This window comes from Martes martes, assembly GCF_963455335.1.
Source record: "Martes martes genome assembly, chromosome: 5".
NCBI lineage: Eukaryota > Metazoa > Chordata > Mammalia > Carnivora > Mustelidae > Martes > Martes martes.
In genome coordinates this window covers 118,292,656-118,308,024 of record NC_137892.1, presented here as the reverse complement: position 1 = coordinate 118,308,024, position 15,369 = coordinate 118,292,656, and the positions used below count along the sequence as shown (strand labels likewise).

The 15,369-nt window shown below is 42.7% G+C and overlaps 1 protein-coding gene across 1 annotated transcript; it reads right to left on the bottom strand.

The window, feature by feature from the left end:
• Nucleotides 1–974: 974 nt before the first annotated feature.
• Nucleotides 975–3,604, bottom strand: GARIN3 (golgi associated RAB2 interactor family member 3; the record flags this gene model as incomplete). The annotated part of the gene is made up of 2 exons (XM_080803810.1): nucleotides 975–2,174; nucleotides 2,984–3,604. The coding sequence occupies 2 exons, from the start codon at nucleotides 3,602–3,604 to the stop codon at nucleotides 975–977; spliced, it is 1,821 nt and encodes a 606-aa protein (XP_080659936.1).
• Nucleotides 3,605–15,369: the final 11,765 nt, after the last annotated feature.

Below are 15,369 nucleotides of genomic sequence, written 5' to 3'. Positions count from 1 at the left end.
TACGTGAGATTCATCCAAGCTAACATGAAGAGCTACTATTCCTTTTCACTGTTATCTAACATGCACTGTAGTCATATACCACAATTTATCAATCCTCCTGTTTGTTAAACATTTGTGCTGTTTCCAGAGTTTTGCTATTACAAATTGTTTTACTGTAAGCATTCTCCTAGTTGTCTCCTGGTAAGCACATGTGAGAGTTTCTCCAAAGTATATAGCTGGGAGGAAGAGCCGTTAATATTGGATCCGGAGTAGGCAAACCTTTTCTGTAAAGTGCTGGATAGTAAATACTCTAGACTTTGCAGGTCTAAAGGTCTCTATTGTAACTATTCAAATCTGCCACTTTAATGAGAGAGTAGCCATAGACAATATATAGATGAATGCCTGTGGCTATGTTGCCATAAGACTGTTTACAAAACCAGGCAGTTGGCAAGAGTTGGCTCTCCGGCTGCCAGTTCCTGATCTAGATGATAAACTCCTCATTCTGATCGTCTACAAATATGGCTATACCCCCTTTACCTCCTGATTATTCCAAGGAGGCATGAGTCCTGTCTTTAGTCTGTGGACTGGACTGAAAGTCCATGTTTCAGGGACCTTTGGGGAAGAGAAAGAACATGGGAACATGCTACTGGTGGTGCTTTCCAGGCTATAGTCTGTGACTTGTAGACATGGTCTTGGGGAAAACAAAGGCAGAGAGGAGCTGACGCGCAGCGTGGTACTCATACTGGATCTGCCGGTCATGGGTGGAAGGTGAGGTTCTGTTTGACTGGAGGCTGGGGTCTCAGGCTGCAGCCTGGGTCACATCACAGGAGCCACTGTGAGGTCACTACCAGGCTAGGGGATATAGACATTCAAACGAGAGAACATTTCTTTTGGAGTTGCATGATTTCCTTTATTAGAGAAAGCTGAAATGGACTCTCTAGGGATACTTCCCTGAGGCTGGATCTCCACTGCAAGCTTCCTGCCCGGGCTCCTATTTAAACGGATTTAGCTTCAATGACTATGGTCTCCATTGTCTCAGATGTCACGGTACCAGAGATCTCCAGATCTTTGCTGCCCGGGGCCTTCTCTAACTTGGCCTCTATGTTGCGCTTCTCTACTGTCTTAGCCACGAAGTCTAGCCCTCTATCGCGTGACGTCATCACTGTTTTTGAGCCAGGAATGACTTTCAAGTTCCTGAAGAAAGAGCCGATTTTACTGGATTTCTTACTCACGGCGCCCGAACTGGTTATGGATTTGATCTTCCCCAGTTTGTGAGCTGTCCTTGACTCCTTTGCCCCCGCGCTGTGGCCGCCACCCTTGTGAGAGCTGTGTCCTCTGCTTCTTCCGTGGCTCCTCCCTTTTTCCTTTTTGTCCTCTCTTTTGTCGTCGCCAGATAAGGACCGGTGGGAGGGTGATCTCCGGGTGGACTTGTCCCCTCCTGTCCTGTGGTGACTTTCCCCGGTCCTGTGGTGACGGGAACTTTTCCTCCCGGAAGTCCTGTCCTTCTTTTCTCTTCTTTCTTTTTTTCCCTTCCGGGTTTCAGCACGGGGCAGGGAGACCTTCTGGCTTCCATCCCTCTCACTCATGTAGCCTTCACTCTGCAAGGTGGAGACGAGGGGTCCTACTGCTGAGCAGGCGGTGGCTTTCTCTGCAGCAGGTGCGCCCGTCGTCACTGCGCCTGCAAACACCACGTTCATGCTGCTCCCTGGGGAGAGGCTGGCAGGCCCCGTCGTTGGGGCCGAGGCACTCACCGAGGATGTGCTTGCAGCCCCCAACGCCACGTTCGTACTCTCTGAGGATATACTGAGAGCCCCTGCAATGGCCTTGTTGGATCCACTTTCTCCCGGACCTCTGCTGGTGGCTCCAGACAGGGCCGTGCTTACCTGGCCTGTGCTCGAAGTCTTGGTGGCTGCTAAGCTCAGCGCACCTGACGAAGAGCTTGTTTTTGCCCCAGCCATGGCCAAGCCGGAGGTAGCGCTCGTGGCCGCCCCCGCCATGCTCCCGGCTGCCCCGGCGGCTGCCCCTTCGGCGCTCCCGGCAGCCCTCGCCACTGCAGGGGAGCCCGGCATTCGGCTGTGCGCGTGATGGATTCCTTCTCCCCCAGCGTACCCCGAGGAGGTGGCTCTGGACACCTCGCGAGGAGGCTTGTGAAGCCTGAACTCATCCCGATCCCCTTCTCTATGGAGCTCTGCGGTCTGTGCCAAGGGGAAAAGAAACAGGTAAGAGGGAGATGATAAACTGAGCCTAGAACTATCTGCTCCTTTCTCAGCGTGGAGCTGGAGCTGAGCTACTCAAGGGCTTCTAAGTGGCAGGACCTTCGGAATGATTGAATCTATGCTCCCACTGGAGGCAAGATCCCATCTACAGCACCGCTGTCAAATGGTCACTTGCTTTTTCCTTAACAATCCCAGCACCAGGGAAAGCACTGATACAACTCCCCATCCTCATATACTTGTCTTTTATACATGCATTTGCATCTCTGCAGAACAGATTCCTAGAAGTAGGAATGCTGGGCCAAGGGATCCACACAATTTGCATTTGGGTGGCTGCGAAAATCGTGCGTGTGCACACACGCGTGGGTGGTCCTGATTTTAATCAGCACACGGTAGTCACAGGGATACAGAATGAAGGAAAGGCCTCCTAATTGCTAACAATGTTCCACAGCTGCTGAGATTAACTGGGTTGGGGTAAGCATTGGAGAAGAGACTGGGCCAGCAGGATGCCCATTTGGAGGGAAGGGGTTACAACCCTGGGTATGAGACCAGAACAGCTGGTCTGTGACGTCTCTCTGAAATTCAGCCTTGTGGAACAAGTGGGAAAAGCACTCTGAAACTCCCCGGGATATTAAATCCCCTAGTGGGGGCTCATTTGGCCCTGAGCCTACTCAAGTGGAGTGCATTTTCCAGGTGAGCCTCAGAGAGCACCTGAGCTTCTGTATGACCAACTTTGAGCTGTGCTCCCAAAGCACCCTGCCCCATTCTCTTGAGTCTCTGTTGATGCTTACCATTAGGCCCTTGTCATCCTCCAGGGGAACTGCTTCTGCCGTGTGCAGGGTCGGGGTACTGCTGCAGCTATCCACTGGTGGTCTCAGGAGATAGACAAGTTTTTCCCAGTAGCAAAAGAGGTCTTCTCGTGCATCTGAAGAGGGACACAGCTGCAGGTAGAAAGTGCGGCCAGTGGCAAGTTTCAGGCGCAGCTGCTGTTTCTCCCGATCGTGAATGGAGATCTTGACAAACTTGAGGGGAAGCAGTCTGGTGAGCTCTAGGGTCTTCGTGGGCTTGCGACCTCTCCCCTTGGTGGTGTGGGCGTGTCTGGCATGCTCTTCACAGATTTTTGTTGGTCGAGCCAGCAGCATGACATCAGGTAGTGGGAGGATGGGGCTGGTGGACGCGATGCCCACGGTCACCATCCGGACACGGTTGTGCACGTCAATCACCTCTCCTTTTTTGCTGATCTGGATAAAGTCACTTTCAAACATAGGAGCATATTTGAAAATGTCATATTCTCCTCCTTTGTACAGCTGTCGTTGCAGGTCTCCCATGGAGGTATTGAACACGCCCATTGAACGGTAGCTGTGGGCCGTGTAGTAAGGTAACAAACATTCGCTGCTCATTGTTCTCTTCATTTGAGACAGCTCCACCAGCCACAAATAGAGTCCTTGAGAGAGAGAGGGAGTGAAGGCAGCTGCCCATCTCCCTGCAGGGCTCTGCCTAAATCTCCTCTCACCACCTCATTTATCCTCCACAGTCCTTTGTGACCTGTCCCCATCACACACCCCTTTGTCCCAGGCTCCAGGCAGCCACCCCCTGGGGGCAGGGTCACCAGTCTCTCCCCAAGCTAACCGCCACCTCTCCCTGGGGGAAAAGTCTGACTCCCACAGGGTGGAGGTATAGGGAGGCTGCATATTCTTTCAATCAAGATGTTAGGATGCATAATGTATGAAACCATTTGCTTTTGTAAATATCTGGGTTGCTTCCAGTTTTGTCGTTGTTATAGAGATCCCTATAATGATCATCTTCCTGCAAGTGTATTTTTGCATCTGCTACATTATGTCCTAGGGATCCAATCCTGGAAGTGGACTGTGGGCTTGCTAAGGGCGGGGATCCTGTTGGGACTGCCCTTCTCCTTGCCCTGGCATAGAACACGTGCTCAAAGGCTCTCAGAAAGAGTTGCCGAGTAAATAGCCCCAAGGGGCTTCTGCTAGCTGTCAGAACCAGAGCTCCATTTGTACAGTGGTTTCCAGGGTAGGGAGGCTTCTCTCACCCATTTTCTAGTATGAAGGGGGTGAAATCTTAAAACCGTAATTTTATGATGATGAACTAAGGCTCAGGATTATCTTGGTCAGCGTCAGAACGCAGAGCTGGATTCCATCCCAGGTCTTGTGACTCAGATCAGGACTTTTCTCTGCCTCAAAGTGCATGGCTCACCATTAGACTCTCATTCTGCACCAAATATGGAATCGTTTGCAGTTAGCAATATGCGTGGGGACTTACTGGGAACCACAGGAATTCATACAGGTCTTGAATCACCATAGGATTTCCCGCACTGGTAACGCCTGCTCCTTCACTCTTGATGTCTACCTGATAAACCACTGATGTTTCGCTTCTTTGAAAAGCTCTTCAGAGAAATTATGGCAAAGACATCTTTCTGGCATTGTTTTTTATTTTGTTTGTTTGTTTGTTTGTTGTTTTTTTACTTTACACAGGTGATGAATCCGAATACCCCCTCCCCCAGTTAGAAGATTACTTCTAAAATAAAATGTGCCCCCCTCCAGCTCAACAATTACCAGGTGGTGAGTATGTGCAATGGTGAGTGCTGTGAAGTGTGTAAACCTGGCAATTCACAGACCTGTACCCCTGGGGCTGATAATACAGTATATGTTAATAAAAATAAATAAATAAATAAATAAAACAGTAAAAAAAAAAACAAAAACCCAAAAAAATTACCAGGTGGAGGTCTTGAAATAAATCTCAACAACAAAATGTTCTTTTTTAAAACTTGACTTATTTATTTTAAGTAGGCTCCTTGCCCAGCGGGAGCCCAGTATGGGGCCTGAACTCACAACCCTAAGATCAAGACCTGAGCTGAGATCAAGAGTTGGACTCCCAACCAACTGAGCCACCCAGGATATAAAAAAATGTTCTTTTTTATATCCCTGGTGCCTACCACAGTACCTGATACATTGTCGCTTTCCAATAAATAGGAACTTCCTTTTGGCCACCGAGATTAATTCTTCTATTTGTGTATTCCACAAAATTGATTGAGCAAGTATGAATTTGGGGACCAGCTAGAAAATGGAATTGCAAAGATAAAGGTTTTTACTTCTGAAGAGCTAAACATTTTTTTCCTAAAGGTGTTAAGTGACTTCTCAAAATAAATAAATAAATAAAGTGGCTTATATTCTATAATAAGGAGACAATCACTAAAAGTTAACACTCTCAGGTTTAAAAATAAGAAGTTGGATTTAAAAAAAAAAGAAGTTGGATTTTTCTATATTATAGTCAATCATGTAGTCTCATGAGTTTATTTCTGATGAATGACTGATAATGAGAGAAAACACAATCATTTTTAAGAACTTACAAGCCAGCCATGTTACTAGCCACTTCACATTCCTTTAAAAATTTAATCCTCACAACAGATTTATGAATTATATGTACAACTACTATCCGTGGTTTTTTTTTTTAAAGATTTTATTTGTTTATTTGACAGACAGAGATCACAAGTAGGCAGAGAGGCAGGCAGAGAGAGAGAGAAGGAAGCAGGCTCCCTGCTGAGCAGAGAGCCTGATGCGGGGCTCGATCCCAGGACCCTGGGATCATGACCTGAGCCGAAGGCAGAGGTTTTAACCCACTGAGCCACCCAGGTGCCCCTTATCCGTGTTTTATAAAGGAGAAAATCAAGTCCAAAAGAAGTTAAACAACTTCTTCAAAGTCACAAGAGATCAAAAGCACATGGAAGTCCCCACTTGTGGCAGTGGTTAAACTACACCAGACTCAGTCACATAAATAGAACACACATATATGAGTACTGTGCAGCATAGATACCTCCACTTAATGAATATTAGTAAGTGCCTACTTTGTTCCAGGCCCTGTTCTAGGTGCTAAGAGTACAGCAGTGGACAAAGCAGACAAACACCCTAGCTTTCACAGTGCTTGTATATAGATAATATGTGAGTAAAATAGTTGGCATGCCCACTGATGATAAGTGCTGTGAAGAAAGATAGTGTAGGAACACTGGATGGGAGCATGCTTAGGGAAGGGGGAGCAGGAGGTGGTGGTCAAGAAAAGCTCAGTGAGAACGAATATTTGAGCAAAGGCCTAAAAAAGGTCAAGGAGGAAGCTGTACAGACATCTGAGGGTGTAGCCTCTCAATCAGAGGGAATGGCAAGAGCCGAGACTCTGAGGTAGGAGCTTCGCTGGTATGTTAGTGGAACACCGAGGGGGCCATGGTGATGGTGACAAGAATGGAATGAAAGAAAGTGGTTGGAGATGAGACCAAGAAGCAACTGTGGTGACAGTGGGGGAGCAGATGGTGTTGGACAGGCCTTATAGAACTGTGAGGTCTTTGGCTTTGCTCCAAAGGGGTGATGATGATGTAGACAGAGGATCATTCTTGCCATCATGTTGAAGAGAGATTGTAGAGGTGCAGGGGGACAGAAGTGGAGACTGGGTGGCTCCTGCAAGAAATGATGATGATGATGGCTAAGACGAGTGTGGTAGCAGTGCAAGAAGTAAAAAATGATCAGCTAGACATGTTTTAATTGAGGCAACTATTATGTATGCTGGTGTCAAACAATTTTCAATAGATGTTAGTAGATGAAAAAAAGCAAGTTGCAAAATGGCATATTTGGTATGCCATATGTTTTTGAATCAAAAATCTTAACATGATGTTTGTGTGTGTGTACATATGTGTGCAAAGAGACAAGAAACTGGTAACAGGAACAACCTTGGGGCAACTTGTTGGCTGAGGGAAATAGTGGGAAGGAGACCTAGCTCTCCAGGGCACTCTCTTTTATACCTTTCAGATTTTGATTTGTTGCATATACTACTTTTACAAAATAGATAATATTCTAAGATTTACAGAGCTATAAAAATGTTATGTCAGTAAAGCTCTATTCTTAGACCATTCATTGATTCAGACCTTCATATAGAAAAGAAACAAATAGTTCATTCAAAGGTAACTCTCTGTAGCACAAAATTTCAGAATTTGAGAACCAAAACAAAAATATCATTCAAAATTTGTTTTCTGATTTCTCTTTAAGACCTTTCAAAAATTTATTCTCTCTTCCCAACCTTTAAAGTTCTGATACATCTCCTATCGAAAAAATAGAGATCCATAAGTCAGGATATATTTACCAATTGACCATTCCATTGCCCATTATTGTGCTAAGAGCATTCAGGTTATCAAACGTAAGTCTCAAAAATTATTAAACATGACTTTCATACAAATATAGAAAAACACCTCAAAGATTTAATTAATCTACCAATGAGGGAACCAGCAGGATGGGAAAGCTGGTTCCAAAGAGAATCGGAGGAATAACCATTGGCATTGGAAAAAGAATGTCAGGTGGACGTTGCCAGATTAGTTACTGAACTGGTTAAATCTCTACAAGACAATAAAATTTTAACCTTTGGGGTTATCTTTTCTTTATAAGGCAGAAATCATTTGCATTTCTTCTAAACAAAAATCTGTACGTCATTACAGAACTTCATAGACTCTGAGACTTAAATCAATCGTTGATAGCATTCTTAGGGACCAAAAATGTTCTCAAATTACATTATGATAGCTACAAAGTCTGAGTACACTAAAAACCACTGAACTATACAGTTTCAATGGATGGATTTTATGGTATGTGAAATGTATCTCAAAAAAGCTGCTAAAAATAATAGATAGCAATACTTCAGTCTTATTGATACAATTCCATGGTTTTACTTCCTTCTCTTAGACAATTAAATAATCCTTGGGCTGGCATGTTAAGGAATGCTTTACTATGGCACTGAAAGTACATGTTGCCTGCCTTTCAAATGTTTTATTTACAAGTTTTGGGTAATTTTTATTTATTTTTTATTTTTATTCTTATTTTTTAAAGATTTTATTTATTTAAGAGAGAGCAAGAGAGGGAGAGAGAGAGCACAAGCTGAGGGGAAGGGCAGAGGGAGAAGGAGAAGCAAACTCCCTGCCAAGCAGGGAGCCTGACAACGTGGGACTTCATCCCATGTCCCCGGGGATCAAGACCTGAGCAGAAGACAGATGCTTAACCGGCTGAGCCACACAGGCACCCCATGGGTAATTCTTCTTAACAAGGAAGATAGTGAAGTATGTGTGTGCCATGACCTTAATTTCAGAAAGCTCACGATCTGGGAGGAGAACACAGGGTAGAAACAGGGAACAAAACAGGAGGGCAATTAAATATATACTAGGGTAATTGTGTTGAATGAGTTGAATGAATGGTGAGCCTAGTAACACCCATCCCAATATTAAAACCAACAGTAATTATTTTGTATGAAAAACTGCCAGGGCGCCTGGGTGGCTTGGATGATTGGGCATCTGCCTTGGACTCAGGTCATGTCTCCAGGTCCTAGGAAGGAGCCTGATCTCGGCTCCCAGCTCAACAGGAAGTCTGCTTCTCTCTCCAGCCCCACCAATCCACCGCTTGTGCTCTGTCTCTCTCTCTCTCTCTCAAATAAATAAATAAAATCTTAAAAAAAAAAAAAAAAAAGAACTGCCAAAGCCACAATTCTAAGCATAATTTTCCATATATATTTTAATTGGCCTAAGATTAAAGAGACATAAGAAGTAAAGACACAATATATGATATACTGTGTATATGTAGACATGCAGGACTATAGGTGGTTGAAGTCTACATATATATCATGGGAAGAGGTTTCAGTCAATAACTTTTGTTCCCCATCTGTTATTTTGAAAGCCAAGGCAGGCAGACGCTATATATAGCATTTTTAATGAATATGCCACCTGAGAGGGCATTGTGAGCTAGGGCAGGATGTGAGGGTGGGGAGATTTCCATACAGCACACAGTATGTATCTGTGGGGTAAATCCCCTGGCCTAAAATACAATCCCCAGTACTTTGATGGCAGTGCTGCTAAGCACGGTGGCGTGGGATGAGCTGCGGTTAGCTTTAGACACCTAGGGCTTCAGGAAGCCAATCTGCTTTGTCTACCTCTGGCCCTCCGAAAAAGACTGCAGTCACCTTGACTCTTCCCCTGAGGGGTAGGATGCAAATCAGTTTGCTTCTGCCTTGGGTTTAAAAAGAAAATGAGCTGGTAGGTATAAAAGAAGCCAGAAAGGTGATCTAAATCATTTTATTTCTCAACATTATGATTCAGCTCATGTCACCCTCTCTTCCCTTTCCACCTTCTTTTTGCTTCCTTCATTCTTTTGTCCTGCACAGCCACGTGTAGTCCCCCGCTGAGCCAAAAATTCTGCCCTCGTTTTGTTTCGAGGCTATTTCCCTCTCAGCCTCCAATCTTGCTATGTTGATAAGCCAGAAGATGGCCTCCCTTGGGTTATATATTTCTTTCTTTGATGTGACACTAAGGAAGCTTACCATTAAATATACACACAAATACTAAAGCCGTTAACAATAACAATAAAGATGAAGATTAGACACTGCATGCAGGTAGCTGATTCAAGAGCTAGGATAAGATAATTATTACAATTAAATATTTAATTTAACCCTAAAAAGCCCTGGATGAATGTACAATCAATGTTAACATTGATTATCTCTGAGGGGTGACACTAGAAGAATTTTGTCTATTTGCTGGTTTGCCTTTTCCAGCAAGGATGTATTTTACTGTTAGAACCAGAAATATATATCTATTTCAGAAAATTAGCTCTAAGCTTTCTGGCCATCTGTTATCTCTGTCTTCTGCTAATTAAACCAAAGATTTCTGACAAAGGGCATAGTTTTATCTTATCTTAAATTGGAAAGTAGAAAGGAATTCTCCTATAATGTCATTTTTTATTTATATAAATTGAAAAGTGAAACATCTTTCTACCCTTTTAATTCCATTTACTGGAATGACTGGTATATAAATTCCCTGACATTGCCCTGTGGGTATACATCCATACACACACACACACACACACATTAATATAAACACAAAAGCTTTTCAGGTAAAAACAGAATTATGCCATACATACTGGTCTGCACCTTTATCTTAAATATATCTAGTACCTTTTTAGAGTGATATGTTATAGATTAACTTTACTCATTTTCATGGTCTCAGAGTGTCCTGTCAAATGGGCGCACCATAGATTATTCAATAAGTTTCTCAGTGAGGCACATATAGACCATTCTTGTTACAAACGACACTGCAGGGAACACTTTGTGCATATACGGCAATGTGCTCATGCTTTTTTTTTTTTTTCTTTCCCCCTGTAGGATTAATAGTTCTAGAAGGAATAAAGGCTTGTGAGGTTTTAAAAACACTTTTCAGAAGAGGCTATGTAATTACCAGAATATTCTAGGTATCATTTTTAAACAGATATAAATAAACCTGATCAAGTTCAGATGAGAACCACAGGGAAAATATAAAGAGCTTTGAGGCCACATCCTAAGAGGACCATTAAAAGATCTCTGGCCTGGACACAGGAAATCTCTGTGGTTACATAAGAAGCATCTTCCCTTATCTGAATGGTTATTCCTTAGACCAGGGAAGAGGACTAGAACTGTGGGACCTCAAATGATAAAGCAACAAAGATGGACCTTAGGTTAGTATAAAGGCAGATCATTTATTGGTGAGCTGACAACCATCCCACCTTTCTCTGGTGGCAACACGCTGGCGTTCCTTGCTTGCCCCCATGCTCTTGGTATGCATGGTTGGGTAGGGCTGACCTTACACCACCCCCAAATCCAGGAGAGAGTACAGACCTAGAAATAGGCAACAGAACATTCTACTGCCTTGGCTGTGATGCTGCAGGTGCCTGTGATCATGCCACCCAAGCCAGGAGGATGACCCATAGTTCTGAAGTGTTTGCTGGAACTGTTAGGGAAAAGAACCAGTTCCAGTGCTAATAAGTCAGCCGATAACTCCTGGCATCCATTGTGTGGCCATGAAGGAAAGTGGGCCTCGCATGAAGTCAACACAGATCTGAGAAATGAAAATGAACATTTCTGATGTCGGGATCCAGCAGTGCCAGACTGAATTGTTTTCTTCTTTGTTAGGGGTTCAGTGAGGTTTTCTAACTCAGTTTCAGTTGAGGCCACAAAGGCCTATAATACTATAATTAAAAGAATCAAGAATCTTCCTGTCCTAAAATAGAATACTGTATCATCTGTGACATAATAAGAAGCAAAACAGATTCTGCCAGTAATAGCGTTTGCCTACCTCCCGTCCTTAGAAAACAAGGGCTTGAAAAGTCAAGAGAAAGAGACGTTGGTGCACTACAAATTTCCTCTCACAGCCCCACATGGGGGAAGGAAAGTGGGTGCTTGCATCCATGAGAAGCCGAGTGACAGGGGCCTGAAGGGACTACTCACTGAACTCTACACTTGTCTCACAGAGTTTAGGAGACCTAAGGACTGGTGTCTAAGTCCCACTTGGAGAAAATGTATTGGTGAAAGTTTGTGGAAGATCTGCTTATTTGGTCTCAAGAGGGAGAAGGGCTGTACTTCGGGCAAATGGTGCACCCATCAATTGCAGGGCAAGGATGCCTGAGTCTTGCAGTAGAGTCGTGGAAGGAATAAATGGCATGCAGTTCATTTTCAAGGAAAATTCACCCAAGAGGACAACCAAGATGGGGAAAGGGATCCCAGCAGAGCTAGAAGGAGCAGGAGGTACGTTGAAGCTGCAGCAGTAGATGTCCAAGAGCTGAGGGCTGGGCTCATTGCCCAATCCAAGTGGCATCTCCCACATTAAGAGAACTGCTGTCAGAGCCCTCTGAAAATAATGACAACAACAAAACACATGACCAAATTTTACTATGGAAGAAAAAACAACAATTGCGTATCCACCACATGCAGAGGGCCAGGACCCCAGATTACAATGGTAGTCTCATTGAATGCTGTGCCTTGTTCCCTTCTCCCCCACAGTCTGAGCCCAAACAGATGGGTCCGAAGCCAGGCTAATGGGAAGGGAAAGAGGAGGAGCTAGGACATGGTGGCAAAGTCACCATGCTTCTAAGTCAGAAGAAGATTCATGCTTAGGTTGAGGAAAAGCATTAAATTGAATACATGTTTGGATTTTTTATTATTATGCTGATCTGGACTGGTCTTGCTTTCTCTTTTTTAACTTTTCATGATGGAAATTTTCAAACATACAGCAACATAAGGAGAATAGAGTAAAGAACCCCCACCTACCCATCACCCAGTTTCAGTAATTGTCAACTCAACTCATGGACAAAACATTTTTCATCTCTTCCCCTACATATTTCTCCTCCTTCCCCGAGTTGTAAAAAAGCTAATCTTGAACATCTTATTATTTTACAAATAATTATTTCAACATATTTCTGTGCAAGATAAGGATACTTCTAACATAACAGGGCCATTATCACACCTTAAAAATTAATAATTAATCATCAAATTGCGATTTCAGATTTCCTTGTTGTTTTGTACAACAAGGAAATGACTTTATACAATTGACTTTATACAATTGGTTTGTTTGAACCTAAATCCAAACAAACCATCACATGCTTGATATGCCTCTTAAAGTCTTTTAATCTACAAGTTCTTTCTCTGACTTACTTGTTGGAGACACAGGGTCACTTGTCTTCAGTGTTTTGTGTATTCTGGACTCATCCAGTTGCATCTGTCTGTGTCATTTGTCATGTTCCTTTATCTCCTATATTTCCTGCAAGCTTGGATTTAGAACTAGGGGGTTGAGATTTGGGTCTGATTTTTTTTTTTTTTTTTTTGAGTAAGACTTCTGCGTAGGTGGTTTTGTGTACTTCCTATTGCATTGCATCGGGAAACATAATATGTCTAGTTGTCTCTCTGTGGTGTTAAGATTTATGAGTACATTACAGTGTTATCAAGCTAATGTATAAACTATATATTTTCCTGCTGCCTTTTCACATAATGATTTTAGCAACCACTGATGATTGTTGACTAAATCCATTGTGTCATTGAGATTGCACTATGACAGTATTCTATCACTTCCTCTTCATGAATTAGTTGATATTCTTCTCTAAAGAAAGACCTTCCCTTATTAAATATTTGAATACTAAACTGAGATATGGTTCTTCAAGAAAGGCAGAAGACATGTTTTATTCTTTCCCTTTGTTTTCTGGTTTTCAGAACAATACCTTGGTTCTCCAGCATCCTCCAAAAGTGATCAATAGGTTGAGATTTTTTTTTAAAGATTTTTATTTATTTATTTGACAGACAGAGATCACAAGTAGGCAGAGAGGCAGGCAGAGAGAGGAAGGGAAGCAGGCTCCCTGCTGAGCAGAGAGCCCGATGTGGGGCTCGATCCCAGGACCCTGGGATCATGACCTGAGCTGAAGCAGAGGCTCTAACCCACTGAGCCACCCAAGCGCCCCGAGATTTTTTTTTTTTTTAAGCATCTTATAAACTCATGATTTTAACATTTGGCTGTTCTTCTATTCTTCATGGTTATCATTCTTTTTGATGCCCAAATTGTTCTATCTTTGACAAGTGGGAGCTTCTTGAATTTAGTTCCAGTGAATTGTACTTTCTAAAACCAAAACAAAGGGGGACACCGGGGTGGCTCAGGAGGTCGAGCATCCAGCCCTTGGTTTAGGCTCAGGTCGTGATCTTGGGGTGACCTGGGGTGGAGCTCTGCATCAGGCTCTGCACTGGGTACTCAGCATGTCTGTTTGGGATTCTCTCTCTCCCTCTGCCCCTCCCCCTGCTTGAACACACTCTTTCACTTTCTCAAATAAATAAAATCTTAAAACAAAAAAATAACAGAACAAAGGGATTATGTATTTTTATGAATGTTTTCTGAAAGCTATAAGAAAATATTAGGCCTCTTAGGGTTACATTTAGGTGAGGACAAAGACAAATCCCAGTGAATGGCTTGAAGGTATTATGAGAAAGAGAATAAAGTTACTTATGATCGCACTTCATGAAGACGGCAAATGAAAGGCACCTATTACAATAGTTACTGATGATATTTTGCTTTCCCAGATGAGAACATTTTGTGAAGTCTGTAATCTTTCAACCTGAACCAAATAGGTGTAAATCTACCCTTTTCAAAGGAATTTACAGTCTATTTTAAAATATAGTACTGTATTAGTTAACACTAGGTTTGGTGTTAGTGACAGAACTTCAAAATAACAGAGGCTTAGAAAATGTAGTTCTATTTCTCTTTATGTTAAAAAAGAAAAGGGTGATTCCATGCTGGCATAGAGGATCCAAGCTCATTATGACCTACAGCTCTTTTACCTTACCCTCTGTTGTCCTCAACATGCAATTTTCACCTCATGATATAAAAGAGCTGCTCCAGCTCCAACCATCATATCCACATTCTTGTCTGTAGGAAGGAAGGAAAAGAGTAGGATGACTGCCACTAAGGACATCCCCTGGAAATTGGGCTCATCACATCTACTATACCGTTGGCTAAAAAATAGTCTTGTGACTGAAAAATGTAGCCTTTATTCTGGAAGCCCTAGGCCCAGATCACCTTTAGGAAGTCAGTTACCCAGAAAGAAGTAGGGAGAGTAACTGTTTAGAGAAAACAGCATTCCTTGCCTCAAGCCCAGATTTAGAGAGAGAGAGAGAGAGAAACAAACAAACAAACAAACAAACACTACGTCTTTTGGGCAGGGTATTTCCACACACATCTTAAAACCTCAGAATGTGGGAAAGGGAATCATGTAAATTATCCCCCTTCTCCACACTCCTGAGTGTCTTGACTATGTAGGGCATCCAATATGTGAAACAAAATTAAGCTGTAGTCTGGTAATTTACATTCAAAATGGAAAATTTTAGATAATTGCATTCCTATCCAGCAATAATGATGGAATAATTTTCATTTAATATTTCATTATTTATCCCTGTCCAGTATATGCCATCTCTGCTTCCACTGAGATTTCTTGGTTATTTCCTTCATGCCAGAAGTAAGACTCACATATTGTACTTCAACCATATACTATTTCTAAGGCAAGACATGTGACTAGCACCCACTATTCAGAGTTTATGGAATTCAGGCCTCAAAAGGATGCTACAAAAGGAGACTTGGGATCAGAGAGAGTAAGTAGCTTCCTCAAAGAGAAGTAACTTCATACGTAACAAAAATGGCATACAAGTTTCTTTGTCTCAAAGCCCAAATGCACCTTGTTTTTTATGCAATTCATACTGATTTTCTGCTCTTCCCCTAAGTTTTAGGATAAGAAAGTAATCATCTATTTGTAACTCCTATGGGATTTCATTTAAACTTCACAAAACAATAAACTTCAATATATTT